Source organism: Chiloscyllium plagiosum, chromosome 9 (assembly GCF_004010195.1).
Source record: "Chiloscyllium plagiosum isolate BGI_BamShark_2017 chromosome 9, ASM401019v2, whole genome shotgun sequence".
Taxonomy (NCBI): domain Eukaryota; kingdom Metazoa; phylum Chordata; class Chondrichthyes; order Orectolobiformes; family Hemiscylliidae; genus Chiloscyllium; species Chiloscyllium plagiosum.
In genome coordinates, this window is record NC_057718.1 from 14,394,588 (window position 1) to 14,415,040 (window position 20,453).

A 20,453-nucleotide genomic window follows, 5' to 3' on the forward strand; every position below is an offset into this window, starting at 1 on the left:
GGGGAGTTCCTGGACTAGGTGGGATAGGACAGTGTCGAGGTAGGTAGATTTGAGTTCAGTGGGGCAGGAGCATGCTGAGACAATGGGTCGGCCAGGGTGGTCAGGCTTGTGGATCTTGGGAAGGGGGTAGAACCGGGCAGTGCGGGGTTCCTGGACTATGAGGTTGGAAGCTGTGGGTGGGAGATCTCCTGGGGTGATGAGGTTCTGTATGGTCTGGGAGATGATGGTTTGGTGATGGGGGGTGGGGTCATGGTCAAGGGGGCGGTAGGAAGAGGTGTCCTCGAGTTGGCGTTTGGCTTCAGCGATGTAGAGGTCAGTGCGCCAGACTACCACTTTTGGCTTCAGCGATGTAGAGGTCACTGAGCCACCATGCCTGGTAAGCCTTTCCAGTCTATTTATGATTAGATCTATGGGACTTCCTAACCATCACCCGGGGACGCCTCTTGATGACAGACGATCTGTGACTCCGTGGGTACCACTCGCTTCTCTATTGGAAAGCTATGACTGAGTCCAACTCCCACTCTAGAGAGATCCGATTACAGAAAGCACAGCTGATCCTCCCAGTACCGTACAGTGGGAGTGCTACAACGTTGAAATTGTCATGTTTCAGAGAACGTTGAACCTGTCAACTCTTTCAAGTTGATATAAAAGATCCCATGGCATTAATTTTTATTTTGAAAAGGGAATCTGCCTTGGTGCCCTGGCAAATATTCAATATAATATGGAGTATTTGGATGTGCATTTGCAATGCCAAGGCTATGGGCCAATTGCTGGAAAATGGGATTAGCATGGTTAGGTGTTTGTTTCTGACTAGCTCAGACTCAATGGACCGAAGGACCTTTTTCTGCACTGTAGACCTCTATGACTAATTATTACAGATAATCTGGTCATTTTACTTCTGGTTTCTGGTCACTACTGCAGTGTGATTGGTGGGATATTGTTGTGTATATGTTGGCTGCAGTATTTTCTACATTACACTAGTCATGCACGTCAAAAGTATTCCTTTAGCTTTAAAGGACATTGAGAACTCCTGAGATGAAGAGTTCTAGATAAAACCAAGCCTGTGTTTTCTCCTCAGTCACATATTCAATCTCATTAGAAACTTTGACACTTATTTCAGTGTCTGATTCTTGTAATTTAAGAGAGAGTTTGTTTCCTTTGGGAGTTAATTTGGAAAAATCACCTGTTATACATCGGTGTCCTTGTATAACTGGGATAAACATTTCTAGACTTGTGTGGTTGTTTTAAGTTCTGAGGGAGAAGAAGGCACTTGGCAAAAGTAGGGAGTGTTTATAAAATCATATACTATATCATCACAATCATCAATCATTATGTATTCTGTCTCTCTTCATGGTCTCTCTTTAGTGGAATAAAAGGGTTCAAATTTTACAGTTAAAATATCTCTGATTAAATCATTTCCTTTTTGTAATAAGTACAGAAAGAGTTTATTTTGATGTATTCTCCTTTCGTTGGTAGCTCCCTACCAGTCTACAGTACAGTATTGTCATCATTTCTTCTCCCGCGTAAGCTGCAAGAGGATGCTATACGCACAAGCTGCTGTTTGGGAGGTAGACAGATTTGGAAATGACAACTGTGGACAAAATCATTTCTAGTAAATGTTGCACTTACAAACCCACAGATCACATCAGATAGAAAACAATCTGCTTATTCATCCAACCTGCCCCCCCCCCCCCCACCATAATCCATATTTATATTGCATCATGATATAGATAACACCCACTGCTCTAAAAATCAGGAGTAGGAGAGAATATTATTCATTTGCTTGGATGAGCTCAGCTCTAACAAAACACTCAATTTTCTAAAAACGTTACGGTGCTGAAGGAGACCATTTGGCCCATTATATCTGCACTGGTTCTGCAAATAAGCATCCTAACTTAGTGCAATTCTGTATACCTTTGCATGTGCTTGAATGCCTCAATTCAACCTGCCCTCACCAAACTTCCAGGCAATGCATCCCAGACCTAAAGCCACACATAGTGTGAAATGCAAACTTTGACTCCATCCAGGAGAAAGCAACCTGCTTATTTGGCACTCCATCCACCACCTTCAACATCCAGTTCCTCCAATAACACTTGAAGCAGTGGTGTGTACCATCTATAAGATGCACTGCAGTAATTCACCAAGGCTCCTTTGAGCACCTTCTAAACAATGACCATTGCCATCCAGAAGGACAAGGGCAGCAAATATATAGGAGCACCACTACCCACAAGACCCCCCTCCAAGCCGCTCACCATCCTGACTTGGAAATATATTGCCATTCCTTCAATATTGTGAGGTCAAAATCACAGAACTCCCTCCCTCCCAGTGTCGCAGGTCTGCTTACACCAAACAGTCAGCAGTGGTTCAACAGTGCGACTCAAGGGCAGCTATGATACACACATCCAAAGGAGGAATAAATGAAAGTAAACTCACATTATTATCTCCTGGGAGATTAATACACAGGCCAACTTGGAGAGGAAAAGATTTTTGGGAACTTTTCTCTGACCGCCCTCCAGGCCTCCTGGGAGATTGGATTGAGGTGAGAGGACCATTCTGGTCGTGATAGTGGCCGAGCTTTGGGAGTGTATCTTAACTGATTTTTATGCCTCAGTGTGTGATCCTGCAGAGCATTGATAAAAAGGCACAATGTGATTTTCCATTACATTCCAAGATAGGTATGTTACTAGGCTGAGGTCAAAGGGCATGGGTCACCCACAATCTCTGTAGTGGTTAGAAGGTTAACTCTGAGGGAAGGGCATGAAGGGACAGGGATGCCACGGTAGCTGTCATTTCCACCATGCAGTGTTGGTGTTGATGGGGTTCAAGAGGAGAGTCGAGTTGTAGAACATAAGGAAAAAGGAATCAAATCTAGACTGCTCCCAGTGAACCTGAGAGGTTGGCAAACTGGATCTGGTGGTGTTTATTATTTTTACATTAGTAATCAGAATCTCATTGAACGTAGTGAAAGCCTTTTGCATGCAGCAGATGCGGGACCCGTGGTGAGTGATTGAGCAACTATGTGAAATATTCAGCCAAGCAATAAGCCAAGTTTTGACATGGCAAGAAAGCTCTTCCATACTCAACAAACAGCAAGGCAGGAATGTCACCGGGAGAGGTTTTAGCTTCGAAATCTTTGCAACGTAGAATTTATGTAGCGCTCAAGACATTGTAAACTTCAGTGAGGATATTGGTGTGTACATGTTTGTGTGTCAGTGTGTGTTTGTGTGTCAGTATGTTTGTGTGTGTCAGTTTGTGTGTCTGTGTTTGTGTGGGCCAGCCTGTTTGTGTCAGTATGTGTGTGTGTCAGCAGGCATCAGTGTGTGTTTGTGTGTCTGCGTGTCAGCATATGTTGTGTGTGCGTCTGTTAGTGCGTCAGTGTTTGTGTGGATGTATCTGTGTGTGTCACTGTGTTTGTGTGTCTGTGTGTCATTATATGTGTGTATCAGCGTATGTGTGAGATTGAGAGCTGTGATATTTATTAAATGCATGCATTCTTCCTCCAAGAGAGAGGAAAACAACAGAACGTTATAGTTATTTTGAATGAAATCGTTATAGTTTAAGGGAAGTTTGATATCAATTTAATCTTCCTCCAAGTCCTATGGTCAATTCTTAGGTTTCACAGCATGTTTGCAACATACTAACTGATCTGTGTAAGCTCCACAAAAGTCCCCTTCCAGCCCCACCATCTGATCCCATCAACATATCATTCTATTTCCTTTGGGTGTTTATCCCAACCATCCTCACCATCCCATACCTTTGTCTTATTCACCTCACCGACTCCTTGTGCTAGTGATTTGCACTTTCTCGCCACACTCTGAGTAACCTGTATTCACTGTATTAGTGACCATCTTATACCTGTGCCCCTTGGTTCTAGTTTCTCCCCAGGTATGGAAGCATCATCTCTACATCTACCCTGTCAAACTCATCCACAGAATAATCTTGATGATCTCTATATGGCCACTATTCAGTATTTTCTCTGGACATCATAAACCTTTAGTGAGGAATTTTGTGTGTCATAGCCTTTTCAATCTTTCCAGATTATGATAACCCTCTCTTTTTTTTCTTGCACCTTTTGCAGTCCCTCTACATCCCTCTTGACAATGTTGCAGTCAGAGGTGTGTGTGATTTTGTGAGCATGCACATTTCTGAGGGGCAGGAGGAGGCCATTCAGCCCCTCGAGCCTGCTGTGTTGTTCAATAAGATCTGGCTGATGTGATTGTAACTAGGAGAAAGTGATGAAGGGCTTATGCCTGAAACGTCGATTTTCTTGCTCCTCGGATGCTGCCTGACCTGCTGTGCTTTTCCAGAAACACACTCTCGACTCTGATGTGATTGTAACATCAAACCCACATTCGCAAATAACCCTTATTAATCAAGAAACTATCTATCTCTGCCTTAAAAAATACACAGTGGCCTCATCTCCATTCTCTGGTGAAGTGAGTTCCATAGACTCTCAACCCTCCAAGAGAAGAAAATCCCCTCATCTCTGTCTTCAATGAGTTACTTTTAAACTGTGTCCCGTAGGTCTGTTGTCTCCTGCAAAGGGATACATCATCTCAGCAAACCAGCACCACCACCAACCAGACCACCAACCCCCCCCTCCAACCAATCTTACATGTGGTGGCAGTAAATGCTTCAGGTTATTCAGTGCCATCTTGTTGCTTTACCATTTCAGGGAGAGCAAGCTCACCATGTTGCTGCGGGAATCTCTTGGCAACCTGAATTGCCGGACCACCATGATCGCCCACATCTCGGCTTCCTCCAGCAACTACTCTGAAACCCTGTCCACCATCCAGATCGCGTCGCGGGTCCTCCGAATGAAGAAGAAGAAGACAAAGGTACATGAGAGCTCTGCATACTTATAAAACCAGGTCACACGTGGTGTTCAGCTGTCTAACTATTTATTTATTCCTCGCGATCAAGTGAGTGTATATTGTAATGACTGAGTTAAATTGTCAGGCTGGGAGGCTGAAAACAATTTTCACTTCTGACCCTCTGATCTAAAGTTTCAAATTCTTATTCTTGTGTTCACATCCCTCCATAATTTGATTTGATTTGATTTATTATTGTCACCCGTACCGAGATAAGAGTGAAAAGTATTGTGTTCCATGCCATCCAGACAAATCATACCTTACATAGGTACATCAGGGTAACTGAGCAGAATGCAGAATGTCGTGTTACAGTTACAGAGAAGTTATAGAGAAAGATCAACTCTAATATACAAGATGTCCGTTTGGACGTCTGATAACAGCTGCTCTTGAATCTGCTGGTCTGTGTTTTCAAACTTTTGCATCATCTGCCCAATGAAAGATGGTGGAAGAGAGTTATAACCACGGTGGGAGGGGTCTGTGATTATGCTGGCTGCTTTCCCAAGGCAGTGTAGACAAGGAACAAGAGTAGACCACTCGGCCCTTCCACCCTGCTCTGCCATTCAATTAGATCGTGGCTGGTCTGCTTTTAGGCTCCGCTGCGTATTCCTGATAATCTTTCAGTCATCAAGAATCTAACTGCTTAAAAACGTTTAAAAATTCTGCATCAACTACCTTTCGAGGAAAGGGTTTCCAAAGGCTCTCAACCCTCTAAAACAAACAAAAAGGTTTCCTCATCTTGTTTTAAATGGACAACCCCTTTATTTTTAAACTGTGACCCCTGTTTCTAGATTGACCCTTAAGAGGAATCATCATTTCCACATCCACCCACTCAGGTTCACTCAGGATCTTATATGTTTCAATTAAGTCACCTCTGACTCTTCTGAACTCGAGAGGATACAGGCCTAGCCAGTCTGTAGGGTTTCACAAGACAATCCACTCATTCCAGGTATTAGTCAAATAAACATTCTTTGAACTGCTCTTGACTAATAACCTTCTCTCTTCCTGCTTGGGAATCACTTTATTTGAAAATTATCTCCTGGGATAGGAGTGTGGCTGGCATAGGCCTGCATTCGTTGCCCAATCCAAACTGCCCCTTGAGAAAATAGTGATGAGCCGCCATCTTGAACCCATTTCTATGCATGTGGTCCAGGCATAGTCTGGATTTTAATCGCTGCACCATTGGTATTAGCACTAGATTAGTAAAATACACTATGCTCATAGACCATGAGATCAAATCCCACTAGTGAAACTTGAATTCAATAAAATAAAGTCTGGAATAAAATGTTAGCCTTTTACTGGCTGTTTAACCACTGTCAATTGTTGTAAATCCTGCCTGGTTCACTAATGCCCTTTAGGGACAGCAATCTGCCATCCCTACCTGGTCTGGCCTGCATGTGACTCCAGACCCATTGCAATGTGATTTTCCCTTAATTGCTGTCTGCACATCTGAGGAGTATTCATTGGCTGTACACAACAGGCCATAACCTGGCTACACACTGCCAATGATGTTCAAATATGAGTAATTGTTACTTGTACATAACACTGCTCTGAGGAGATGACAACCTACTTTAGACTGAAGTGCAGTGTGCCCCTTTCACCCTGTAATTATCAACTAACTATCGCATGATGAGATCCTGTGTGGGCATGTAAAAGCCAGTTAGTGCACTTGACTTAGTACAACAAAGATTCAGGTGGGGATGTAGTGTTAACCATGAGGTAAGACTTGTATTTATGTCAAGTTTTCCACCAATCCGGGACTTCTCAAAGGCTGTTTGTACAGATGATGCAGCACTTTAAAAAGTGTAGGCACTGCTATAATTCAGGAACACAGCAGCCAGTTTGTACACAACAATCTCCTACACTCTGCAATGTGACAGTGACCACATCCTCTGTTGTTGTGATGTTTATTCGGGGAGGAATATTGACTGGAACATCATGGAAGACTCTACTGCTCTTCTTCAAGTCTTCACTGCTTAACAACTCAAATAAAAGGAAAACACTTGAAAAATGTATTCATGGGACAAAGGTCACTGGCTAGGCCCTAATTGCCCAGAGGACAGTTGAGAATCAACCACCCTGATGTGGGTCTGGAGGCACAAGCAGGCCAGATCAGGTAAGGACGACACATTTCCTTCCCTAGAGGATATTGGATATTGCCAATGGCGCCTACATCCCAGAAAGGAACACAAAGAAAAATCCTCCTGGCTTGATGCTCCATTACTGAGGGAGTACTAGATGTGGATCATGTAAATCCTATCTGCTATCTTGAGTAGGTGTCATAGAACTGGTGGTCATTATTCACAGGACAGCAGGGGAGATCTCCTGGCAAACGTTCATCTCTCAGTCTGAAGCTGTTGCCGACTGGCTGAGCTGAGTGGATGAAATGGGGCATGTCACCATGGCTACCTGGAAGGAGGGGTGGGATCTGACTTTGCCAGTTTAACTGCAAAACACACACGCCTCAATTCATTGGCAGCAGGCCCTGGCAGTGGGTAAACCTTCATTTCACCTTGCCTCTCCCCCCACCTCATCTTCAGAATGACCCAGCTCACTCAGTTGTGATTGAATCTGGTGGAACTGAACACTTCTGTGACAGCTACCACCGACTCGGCAGAGCTCAGGAGCTGGTAATCCACCAAATCCAATGGTAGCAACAGACCTGAGTCCCCAAAGCCACGATGTGCAGCAGCTGATCAAACTGTGCAGTACAGTCACTGTGCTGGGGGTTTGTGGGGACTCGCAATCACAGTTACCTCATATAGGCATGTGACCATTTGTAGCAACTTCCATATAGTCTGAGTTGATTAAGAACCAGCAGATAGATTATTTAAGAGGAAGTATACACGATGACAGTTGGGGATTGTGCACCAATCCCAGAGGCTCTGGGCATGGAATGTGTCAGTCTAATTAAAATTGTGAAAGCAGCATCCTGCACTCTCACCAAGGTGGTGAGGAACTCTTCCCTGGGTCATCTTCCTTTTCTTCTTCTGGTCCATCTTCCATTTGGAGAAGACAGCTCTCTCTGACAAGGCCAGCTGCCTACATGGATGGCCCAATGAAGACCACCCGATGAGGACCACCTGATGAAGACTGCCTATTGAGGACCCATGATGAGGACTGCCCAATAAGGATCTCCCGATGAGAACCACCTGATGAGGACTGCTAAATGAGGATGGCCCAATGAGGGAGGCCCAATGAAGACAGCCCAATGAGGACCACCCAATGAGGAATGCCCCAATGAGGTCTGTCCTCTGCTCTTGGGTACGTGTTGGTACATCCTGATTCCAGGGACTGGTAGATTCCACTACATCGATCAATTGTCTAAATCCTTTAGGACATTATAGAGGTTTCTCAAATCATGAGGGGCATGGATAGAGTAAATAAATAAGGTCTTTTCCCTAGGTTGGGGGGAGTCCAGAACTAGAGGGCATAGGTTTAGGGTGAGAGGGAAAAGATATAAAAGGGACCTAAGGGGCAACTTTTTCACGCAGAGGGTGGTGCGTGTATGGAATGAGCTGCCAGAGGAAGTGGTGGAGGCTGGTACAATTGCAGCAATTAAAAGGCATCTGGATGGGTACATGAATAGGAAGGGTTTGGAGGGATATGGGCCGGGTGCTGGCAGGTGGGACTAGATTGGGTTGAGATATCTGGTCAGCGTGGATGGGTTGGACTGTAGAGTCTGTTTCCATACTGTACATCTCTATGACTCCATGACCATAATCAGTTGTTCATGATGCTTGGGATGACAGCTCTCTGCTTACCTGCATTTATTGGAAAATTAGTTTACATTCCTCTGGAAAACAAAACTTCCTTATTTTTCTAAAACACTGTGTTTGTAATAGGAAAATGGCCTGTTCTGTTCTCATTCCTGGCCACAAAATACAGATATCTGCCCATCTGAGGATCCAGTAGCTGCTGTCCGTTAGTAAATAGGCGTGGTGAAAATAAATGGAAAGGGGTTCCTTCCTTATGACAGCCTCATAATACTTTGTAATCTCTCTGTGCGATAAATCAAAGGCTGGTGTAAATTGCATACAACATGTCTCAGTATGTTTTCATGCCATCCTACAATAACCACAATTCATCCTCTGCCTGTTCACGGCATGGATTTGTTAACATGGGCCAGGCTGTGTCCCACCATTTCCTACACGTCAATGTGGCCCATGGACAGGCAGTGACCCAGCATTGGGCCTGGGCAGGGCAGGGCAGAGCAGGAGTGTTTGTCCTGGAGGCCTAGCAGCCTGACCTGCCACTGAATCCACCCTGTGGGTGTTGTGTTTCAGCTAAAAGAACCAACATTTCTGCTTCTCCAGGCATCCGCATGCCCCAAAACACCGTGCAGCCAATAGGGTACCTCACAGGCGTAGTCACTGCAAGAGTTTAACAAACTTGGCAGTCAATTACACGCATCACAACATCCCATCAACTAACTCTCTGTGATCAATGACCAGACAACCTGTTTTGAATGTTGTGCCATTGGGAGAACTGCTCCCCCATTTCTCAGTGTACAATTTTTTGATCTTGACACAAAGGGCAGAAGGTCACATATCCCTCTCCCTCCCAACCCACAGTTTAACAACTCATTGGCACGTTGACACCTCTGACAGTGCAGCACCCTGTTTGGTACTGCACTGGGGTGTCAGCTTAAATTCGATATTCAGGGGCCTCTGGTACAGCTCGCGAGCCCAATGTCATTCAGCAGGGCAAGTGCGATCTGCTGAGTCCAAGTTGGAATCTGGTTCCATCACTTCCAATTCAGAGTTACATGGAAACATAGGAACAGGAAGAGGCCATTCAGCCCTTTTGGAAACTACTCTGCCATTCCACTTCATGGCTGATCATCAACCGCAATGCCACTTGCCCACGTAATCTCCATATCTGTAAATTAACTGTCTCTGGACATCTGTCTACCTCTGTCTTGAACACATCCAATGGCTGAGCCCATTGGAACAGGAAATTCCAGAGACTCACCATCCTCTCAGTGAAGAGATTTTTCTCCATCCCAGTTTTCACTCGTCAACTCCTCATTCTGTTGCCGTTTTCTGGAGGAAAAAAATCAATCTGGAATGAAGAACCTAAGGATGGCACTAAAACTGTTGTCAATTCTTGCAAAGGCTCAGTTGCTTCACTAGTATTCTTGAGGGAGGGAAGCTCTCATCCTTGTCTGGTCTGCTCTACTCCAGACCCACAGCAGTATGGTTCATTCTTAACTGCCCTCTGGGCAGTTAGAGATGGACAATAAATGGTGATTCAGTCAATGATGACCTCATCCCGTGAATGAGATTATAAAAATATTGCTCGTGAAATGAGCTGGTGATTTCTCACTCAAGGAAAGACTGATATGCACAATGTGATTTGTTTTCCTTTATTCATTCTTGGGATGAGGGTGTCACCAGCTCCACCATGTTTATTACACATCCCTAATTGCCCAAAGGGCAGTTCAGAGTCAACCACCTTGCTGTGGGTCTGAAGTCACATGTAGACCAGACCAGGTAAGGATGGCAGTTTTCTTCTCTGAAGGACATTAGTGAGTCAGATGGGATTTTCCAACAATTGATTCATGGTCATTATTAGATTCATAATTCCAGATTTTTATTGAGTTCAGTTTCCACCATCTGCCGTGGCAGGATTTGAATCCAGGTCCCCAGAACATTACTTCAGTCTCTGGGTTAACCAGTGATAATACCACTAGGTCATCGCCTCCCCTTAATTGCATGTTCTAAGTGGTAATTGGAGTTGGGGTTTGTACACAGTTAATCACTCACTGTCTTCTGCTCTCTGACTGCAGTACACCTCCAGTTCATCCGGGGGCGAGAGTTCCTGCGAGGAAGGAAGGATGCGCCGGCCCACACAACTCCGACCATTCCACCCGAGAGGAGCAGGGGACACGGACCTCCCCATCTTAAACTTGTCGAGTGACCCAGACTACTCGTCCAGCAGCGAGCAATCGTGCGACACTGTCATCTACGTGGGCCCCAATGGCACCGCCCTGAGTGATAAGGAGCTGACCGACAACGAGGGGCCGCCCGACTTTGTGCCCATTATTCCCTCGCTGCAGAAGAACAAGAATGAGGCAAGGCCCGAGGTTGGCACTGAGCCTGTGCCAGTACTCCCCGAGAAGGACTGCCTGAAGTGTAACACCTTTGCTGAGCTGCAGGAGCGGCTTGAGTGCATCGATGGCAGCGAGGAGCCTGACAGATTCCCCTTTGAGGAGCTTCCTTGCAGCGAGCAGCCTGGGAAGGGCGAGGAGGCACAGGCCCAGAGGGCAGAGGCCCAACAAGGGCTGGGACTGAACTCAGCACACTGGGCTCCTGAGGAGAACACAGAGGACGCGGGTCCTGGCGTATTGCGACCTCAGGCCGCCCAATCCCCTGTGCCGCAAGGCAGTGGTGGTTCCGCACCATCCTCCCCCAGGAGTGTCATGGGAGGCAGCAGCACTCAACTGAACGTGTCAAGGAGTCAGAGCACCAAGGAGGTCCCACACAGTAGCGGCAGCGCGGAGGTTAAACCCAGACCCATGGGCTCCCCAAGGCTTGGGATAGCAAGCCTCTCGAAGAGCTCTGACTACAAACCCCAACATTCACCCTCCCAGCGTTGCAAGGTATACACCCAGAAGGGGTCGTTGCTCAGCACAGCTCCTCCCCCACCCCAGACACCGACCAGGGACTGCAGGAGGGCCTGCGGTGAGCTCCTAGAGCAGCCTGAAATCAGGGCAGCCCCTGTGGGAATGAGCCCCCAAGTGGTGAAGAGACCTGTGTCCTCGGGCACACAGTACTCGCAGGACGCTGCATTCTCAGACCAAGAGCAGGAACTGGCGGACAACGGCAAGACCGAAATGATGAGCCGGGCCACAGTCACCTTGCAGCAGCCCCTGGAACTGAACGGGGAGGACGAACTGGTGTTCACTCTGGTCGAGGAGTTGACCATCAGCGGCATCCTGGAGAACGGGCGCCCCACTAGTATCATCAGCTTCAATAGCGACTGCTCGGTGCAGGCCTTAGCCTCAGGCTCCAGGCCTGTCAGCATCATCAGCAGCATCAACGAGGACCTGGACTGCTATTCGACTGCTAGCCCCTTCTCCGAAGTCAGCATCACCAAGTTCCTGCCGTTCCCCAAGCCAGGCCTTGACGAGAAAGTCTTGGTTTCCAGCAGCCGTCGCTCGTCCATTAGCTCCTGGCTCAGTGAGATGAGCACTGGGAGTGATGGCGAGCAGTCCTGCCACAGTTTTGTCACCCAGACCTGCAGCGGCAATGGTGAAGCCTTGGCCGACCCCTCACTGCTGGATGTGGCAGGCAGTCACCAGGAGGAGTGCGTGGCGTACACGCGGAGTGGGAAGTACTCCGTCATGGACAAGTTCTTCAGCATGTCGGAGAAGGCCGGAGAGGCCAAAGGCCTGTACCAGATTGCTGCCAACCAGAACTGCAAGATCGCGGCGCTGGGGAAGACGACAGTTCGAATATCGAACGCCTCGGGACTGCCCAGGGCCGAGGGCTGTTTTCCCATCAAGACGAACATTTCAGTGCACCCCTGCATCAGGCTGAAGCAGATGCATTTCCCCGACCAGAGTGACATGTTGGCGTCTGTCCGCTGTCCTCCCGTGTCCCCCCACCATCGCCATGGCAAAGCTGCCGGCACCTCGCAGGACATGACCTTTGACGACCCGTGGTTGAAGCGCGAGGAGGAGGAGGAGGAGGAGGAGGAGGAAGACGGCGAAGAGGAGGAGCTGGAGGATGCTGGGCTGGACGGAGGTGAGAGTGTTGATCCAGGGGGGAGTCAGAAGCTGACCTCAGCGGAGAGCCTGTGCAGTGGCAGGGCTGAAACCCCTGTCTCCCCCATGCGGGGAGATCCGGCCAAGAGGGTGGTGGATGGCTGTGAGATGGCACTGACCACTTCCTGCAGCCAGAGCTCCACCCTCTCGTTGGACAGTCTGAAGGAGGGCAACCTGTCCCGGGCACTGCAGCGCCCGCTGCTGGCCAAACAAGACCAGCTGGAAGGCGCCTCCCTCAGGCCGCTGTGCCTCTCTGCAGAGAGCAGCAGCACCTCAGCCACGACGTCACAGGCGTCCACCCCCTGCAGCCCTAAGGCCACCCTGGAGAGGAGGGTGGGCTCCCCCAACAAGCACAGCCTGCTGCCCTCCCGGCCCAAAGGGATGCCCCCGCTGCCTCCCGTCAGGAAGTCGAGCCTCGATCAGAGGAACAGAGCCAGTGTCCAGCACACGCCGGCCGGCAGCAGCTCCTTGACCCAGGTTACACCGACGTCGGCAGCTACACCAGACGAAGGCAGTGCCCCCTTCAAAGCCAAGGCCCCCAACTTGGAGAATTGTAGCAAAGCGAGCAGTGGGAAAGACGAGCTGTTCAGCAGCCGGCCTAACTCCCTCAACAGGCGGTATGCTGGCCAGTACGAGTGCCTGTCTTTGGAGAGGGCGGGGAGCTTGACGTCCATGGGGTCAAAGGTCAATGCGTCCCGCGACAGCACGATGCCTCGTACGGGCCGGAGCTTGAATCGCGCCGCCGTGTCTTCGCCCACGCAGCCTTGCACTCCGCCATCACTGGGCACCTCCCCAAAGTCCAGTGCCTCCAAGATGTCGGCGGTCAGCAAGCTGCTCCTGGCTGGCCCCAAGTCACGGAGCCTTTCAGCGTCCACCACCAAGACACTGAGCTTCTCCACCAAGTCGCTGCCTCAGTCCGTCGGCCGCAGCTCCAGCATGCCGTCCAACTCGAAGAACATGTCCTGGTCCACCCAGTCACTGAGCAGCAAGCAAAGCAGAGGTTCCAGCATCGTGGCCAAGCTGCCCCTGAGAGCCGTCAACGGCAGGATCTCAGAGCTGCTCCAGGGAAGCGCAGCAGCCAGGGGCAGCCAGCAGCGAGGCAGTGCAGAGTCTGAGAAGTGGAGCCTGCACTCGGGCGAGAAGTCCCCCCCTCAGGCCCTCCCATCGCCCTACAGCAAAGTCACCCCCCCCCGGAAACCTCACCGGTGTAGCAGTGGCCATGGCAGTGACAACAGCAGCGTGCTGAGTGGTGAACTCCCCCCGGCCATGGGCAAAACTGCCCTGTTCTACCACAGCGGAGGCAGCAGCGGCTATGAGAGCATGATCAGGGACAGCGAGGCCACGGGAAGCGCATCTTCCGCCCAGGACTCCATGAGTGAAAACGGAAACTCAGCAGTGGGTAGATCCAGGAGCATGAAATCTCCAAAGCGAAGGATGAACACAGGTAAGATGAGAGCACATCCTCTGTGGCGTCATTAGAAATAGTGGTGGTTATTACATCGGATGTACTGATCCAGTCATCTGAGGAGAAATTAAATAAATGCATGATTAAATAAAGGATTTGACTGGAAAGGGAGAGATGTTGCTGAAGATTTACATCTTACATTCAGGACACATGCTAGAATGCCAAATTCCAACCAATCTAAACAAGGAGAAGGGTGCTGATTTAGTCAACTCTGATTGGTCAAGGCTTTTCTGCAGCCACACAGGAGAAAGTCTCAGCAAATTGGAGGTGACTTATCAACCAATCAGCGCCCTGCTATCCTGTTGTATAAATTGTTGTGATCCTTCCATTTTTGGCAATCTCACAGTTATCCTGATGAGTGTAAACCAAAATGCATCAGCATCAGCAATCTATTGAGCAAGATTCACATATAATACTGTCCTGCTGCGTAACAGTTTGAATGGAGGCATTTGCTGGGAGGAAATAGAGCAGTTGGGCCAAACGGCATGTTTCTGTGCTGGAAATACTATGTAGTTCCATGATCTTAACCTGTGGAGAGTGGAGGATAGGTTGGAGTGTCTGGGAGTGTGGCAAAGTATTGTGATGGGGATACTGGGCCATGGCATTATTTGGAATAGGAACCACCTATCCAGCTTTTGACCTAGTAGCCTTATTCTGAGACTGGCCGCTGATATTTCACGAGCTGTAACCTGGTTAAGAAAATTCAGTTTCCATGGTGATGAGGATACACGATGAAGTCCAACTCTGCGTGTGAGAAAGGCTTGCTCAGGCCACACATAAATATGATGCTATCTCCCTTTTCACACGTGAGTGGCCTCGTCTCTGTTTACAGGGTCACGGCTAACAGAGCAATTAGTGATTAGTTGATCGAATTAGTTGACATGTGTTTCTCAGGGGAGATGCTGGTGTATTGGCAATGTCTCTGGGCAGGTAGTTCCTGCTCTGAAGATTGTGGATTCAAATCCCCTCACCGCACGTCCATTTGGCTTTAATTAATAAACCTGGAATATCCAACTAATCGCTGTGATCGTGACCATGAACTTTAAACGAGTTTATCATTTAAAACCCACCTGGTTTATTAATGAGTTGTTAGATCAGGAAATCCGCCGCTTGGCCTACATGTGACTCTCGGCCCACAGCAAGGTGTGCGACTCTGAATGGCCAACTGAAAGAGTAAGCAAGCCACTGAAGTCAAAGGGCATTTAGGGATAGGCAGCGATTGCTGACCGTACCAGTGATGCCCATACACCCATGAAAGAATACTTTAATAAATACGGTGCTAGGATCTCGATTTAACTGCAAACTGTCGTTACTTTCTTTAATAACCCATTGCCTCTTGGCATCCTCAGACAAAGTTTACTTCACTTTTTTTGTTGTGGTAAGTTTCCAGGGGGTGCTGATGGGGTTTCTTCTTTTTTAACGTGAGAAAGCCAGAAGTTCAGTTTGTCGCCAGACATTTCTTTCTCCATTGGCTACAACAATTGTGGGCCATGTGATTTTTAATTACTTTCGTAAGATCATGGGAATTCGGAGCAGGAGTAGGCTATTCGGTCCTTCGATCCTGCTGCAACATTCAAAAGGTAAGCAAGCCCAGATGCAGCTCCAGGCGCACCGCCGTAGGGTTGGGTGACACCTGCCATCTGCAATGGTCTAGCAAGCGATTCAGTTCAAGGTCAGTTAGAGCTGAGCAATAAATGCTGGCTTTGTCAGCAACACCCACATCCCATGGAAACAGTAACAGAGGTAAATAGCATCTCCAGTGAGTCTGGAGGCCCTCGATGGGTTTGCTTACACTACATACACTTATTGATTGGTTCCTCTGCGTTGGCTGTGTCCATCAGCAGCAGCAACAAACAACTCCTTCAGAACACTCCCTCCTACCCACCTACCCCCTTTTTTCACTTATATTTATGGTAACCTCTGCTAACTGGGGTATGATATGAATGGACGTCATGTTGCAGCTGTACAGGACGTTGGTGAGGCCGTTTTAGAATACTGCGTATAATTCTGGTCACCTCACTACAGGGAAAGTGTTGTTAAACTCAAAAGGATTTACAAGGATGTTGCCAGGGTTGGAGGGGATGAGCTATAGGGAGAGGTTGAATAGGCTGGGGTTGTTTTCAATGTAGCTGAGGGATGACCTTATATAGGTTTATAAAATCATGAGGAGCATGGATAGGGTGAATAGACAAGCTTTTTTTCCTGGGGTGGGGAAGTCCAGAACTAGATGGGCATAGGATTAAAGTGAGAGTGGAAAGATTTAAAAAGAACCTGAGGGGTAATTTTTTCACGCAGAGAGTGGTGCGATCATGGAACAGGTTGCCAGAGGAATTGGTGGAGGCTGGTACAATTACAACATCTAAGAACAAAGAAAATTTACAGCCCAGGAACAGGCCCTTCAGCCCTCCAAGCCTGAGCTGATCCAAATCCACTGTCTAAACCTATCGCTCAATTCCTAAGGATCTGTATCCCTTTGCTCCCCACCTACTCATGCATCTGGCCAGACACAACTTAAATGAATCTACCGGGCCTGCCTCTACTACCTCTGCTGGCAACGCGTTCCAGGCACCTATCACTCTATGTGTATCCCCCTTAAACGTTTCAGCTCCCACCTTGAACGCATGACCTCTCGTTATTGAATCCCTCACCTTGGGAAAATGCTTGTCTCTATCTACCCTGTCTATACCCTTCATGAATTTGCAGACCTCAATCAGGTCACCCCCCCAGTCTCCTATTTTCTAATGAAGATTCTAATGATGCTGCCTTTTTTAAAAAGGCATCTGGATGGGTATATGAACGGGAAGTGTTTGGAGAAATATGGCCCAAATGCTGGAAAATGGGACTAGGTCAAATTGGGATATCTGGTTGGCATGGATGAGTTGGTCCAAAGGGTCTGTTTCCATGCTGAACGACATTATGACTCTGTAACTGGAGGGCATCAAACCCCAGCTCCTTCAGTGACAGTGACCATTGATTGTTATAAAATCCCACCTGGTTCACTGATTCTGTTCTGGAAGAGAAACCAGCCATCTTCACCCAGCCTTGACCCTACACCAGCCTCCAGACCAACCACAATTTGGTTCACCTGAAACTGCCATCATAAATGCCCCATGCAATTGCCCAGCTCAAGGGCAATTAGGGATCGGGAACACATGCTGGCTTGGACAAGCAACACCTACATCCCGTAAACTAATAAAGAAAAGAAAGGCGTCCGTTTTGAAAGCATTGTGTATTCCGGCAAGGATGAAGTCAAAGCTGTGTGAATAGTGGTTATTCACTAGTGAGGTGATCTCATTGAAACAGATATCCTTAATAGGCTTGACAGGATAGGTGCTGAGGTAATGTTTCCCCTTCTGGCAGAGTATATGACCAGAAGGTAGACTCTCAGAATAAAGGGAGGAGAAAGTGAGGACTGCAGATGCTGGAGATCAGAGCTGAAAATGTGTTGCTGGAAAAGCGCAGCAGGTCAGGCAGCATCCAAGGGGCAGGAGAATCAACGTTTCGGGCATAAGCCCTTCTTCAGAATAAAGGGACACCAATTTAAGACTGAGATGAGGACGAATTTCTTCTCTCTGAAGGTTGTGAGTCTTTGGAACTCCTTGCCACAGACTCATTATGTATATGTAAAGCTGAGATAGATTCTTGATAATTTGGGGAAATCAAAGGTGACGGGTAAAGGGCAGGAACATGGATGTGAGGAACGTTGGAGCAGCCATGAACCTGTTAATGGTGGAGCAGGCTCGAAGAGCTGAATGGCCTCCTCCTGGTCTGTTCTGCATCCCCACCCACTCACGCAAACAGCCTTTGCAGAAATCTCCAGAAGTGCCTCTGCGAGGGACCTGTCTTGACGATGGCCCTTATGTTTCCCAGCCAAGGGCAAGCAACCAGTCCGTGTGGGCATGTGCCTGAAACAATGCATTGCTTGTAGCGCAGGTACCCATGAGGACCATCACAGCTGAGCCCATATTAGGCAGAGACTCTGTTGCAGAGCTCCCAGGATAGCAGTTGGGAGTGCTAATAGTCCCCTGTACAAACTCAGGGAGACTGAAGGGAATCCTCGGACTGATTTGGTTTTCCAAAAGGTTTAATAATTCTGGCCTTCTTTCTAGGCCAATACTGCATAAAGGTGTTGAAGGTTACAGATCCTAGGTGTGTAAATATGGTTAAAATACAATTTGCTTTGATCTAATTGAAGAGCAGAACAGATTTGAGGGGGTAGTTCTAACATTATTCCCAGGTTCGAGCGAATTAAAACTCCCAATAGCACTTCTAGAGAAAGGAACAAAATTCTACTTACTTTTTTGAATTCCAGCCAAATATTGAAACATTTGCTTTCGTTTCCACATAGAACAGATGGTGGTGAAAGCTGCTTGAAGTTGGTCCAGTTAGTGGGCTGATTAATAAGGTAGGATTCAGACCCTGTTCTGGAGCTAGACTGATTTCCGAAAGCTGGACATATCCTGACACAGTTCACTGGGGGTGGGAGGTGGGGGTGGTGGGGTGTTTTTGGTGGCACCATTGTTAACATTGAGGATTCCAAACTCTGGGGGAATGTCCCTTGGAATTCCCAAGGCTAAGGACATCTGGTATTGAAGTGAGACAGGAGAAAAGGCAGCAGGTTTCCTGGGGAGTTCTCAAACCCATTTCATTCATCCCAAGTCTTTGAAAGGAAAGGCAAGTGGTAACTTCCACAAGAGTTTCTATATTCTTCATGTAGCCTTCTCCAACTCGGCTCTCAGCCTTTCGACAAGGTCCCACATGGGAGACTGAGAATTTTAAAGCACATAGAATTGTGGGAAACTTGGCAAGATGGATTAGAAACTGCCAAGTAATAGGACACAGAGGGTAGTGGTCGAAGGCTGTTCGAGTGACTGGAGGCTGGTGTCCAACAGTGTGCCACAAGGATCAGTATTGGGACTCTTATTGTTTATCATATACATAAATAATATAGATGAAAATGTTGGGGGAATGTTCAGCAAATTTGCAGGTGACACCAAGATTGTTAAAGTGGTTAAGAGTGAAGAAGATGGGTGTAGGTTACAGAAAGATGTAGATGGGTTGGTCAGATGGGCAAACCAGTGGCAGATGGTATTTAACTCCGATTAGTGTGAGGTGAAGCATTTCCGATAAAGAAACACGATGAGGGAGGATTTAATGAATGGTAGGACACTGGGTAGATTAGAGGAACAGAGGGATCTTGTGATAATTATTGGTTAGGCCATAGCTGGAATACTGTGTGCAGTTCTGGTCCCCTCACTACAGGAAGGATGTGATAGCACGAGGAGGGATACAGAGGAATTCACCAGGATGTTGCCTGGGATGGAACAAATGAGCTACAAGGAGAGACAAGATACTCTTGGATTGTTTTCCTTAAAGCAGAGAAAATTGTGGGGTGGGGGGGGTCGCTGATTGAGGTGTATAAGATCATGAGGGGTACGGACAGGGTGAATAGAGAGCAGCTGTTCCCTTTGCCTGAGGGGTCAATCACAAGAAGGCACAGTTTTAGGGTAAGGGGCAGAAGATTCAGAGGGGCTATGGGAAAACCCTTTGTCACTCAGTGGGAGGTGGGAATCTGGAATGCACTGCCTGGGACAGTAGTGGAGGTTGGAAACCTTTATAACTTTTAAGAAGTATTTGGATGAGCACTTCAGCTATGATAATATTCAAGGATATGGGACAAACGCAGGAAATTGGGATTAACGCACCATTAGTGATAATTATGTTGGTGCAGACTGGATGGGGCTGAAGGGTCTTTTCTGCACTGTATGAATCTGTGTATCTCACGGGGCCTTTCCAGACTGCATCTTTTGTGGTCACTGTCCTGTGTACCTGCTCTAGGCCCTCATTGTGCTGTGATCTTGAAGCCCATGTGCTGTGACCTTTGAACTGCTAAAATGAAATAATGTAACAAAAACCAAAATCTCCACTTCCAGGTGGGGGCATTCATACAGAATGCTTGGCCATAATCTCTTGATTCACCATTCATAGAGTCATAAAGCTGTACAGCATGGAAAATGACCCCTCGGCCCAACTCATCCATGCTGACCAGATATCCTAACCTAATCTAGTCCCATTTGCCAGCACTTGGCACATATCCCTCTAAAAGGTAAAAACAATGACTGCAGATGCTGGAAACCAGATTCTGGATTAGTGGTGCTGGAAGAGCACAGCAGTTCAGGCAGCATCCGAGGAGCAGCGAAATCGACGTTTCGGGCAAAAGCCCCTCATCAGGAATAAAGGCAGAGAGCCTGAAGCGTGGAGAGATAAGCTAGAGGAGAGTGGGGGTGGGGAGAAAGTAGCATAGGGTACAATAGGTGAGTGGGGGAGGGGATGAAGGTGATAGGTCAGG

General features: G+C 47.7%; 1 protein-coding gene across 2 annotated transcripts in view; it reads left to right on the forward strand.

Annotated features, from left to right (window-relative positions):
- Positions 1 to 20,453, forward strand: part of kif26ba (kinesin family member 26Ba) — a 297,812-nt gene that overhangs the window by 245,550 nt on the left and 31,809 nt on the right. For both annotated transcript variants that reach the window (XM_043695424.1, XM_043695425.1), the window contains 2 exons: positions 4,676 to 4,838; positions 10,660 to 14,083. In XM_043695424.1, the coding sequence (XP_043551359.1) occupies positions 4,676 to 4,838; positions 10,660 to 14,083 (3,587 nt within the window). The remainder of the gene's footprint in view (positions 1 to 4,675; positions 4,839 to 10,659; positions 14,084 to 20,453) is intronic.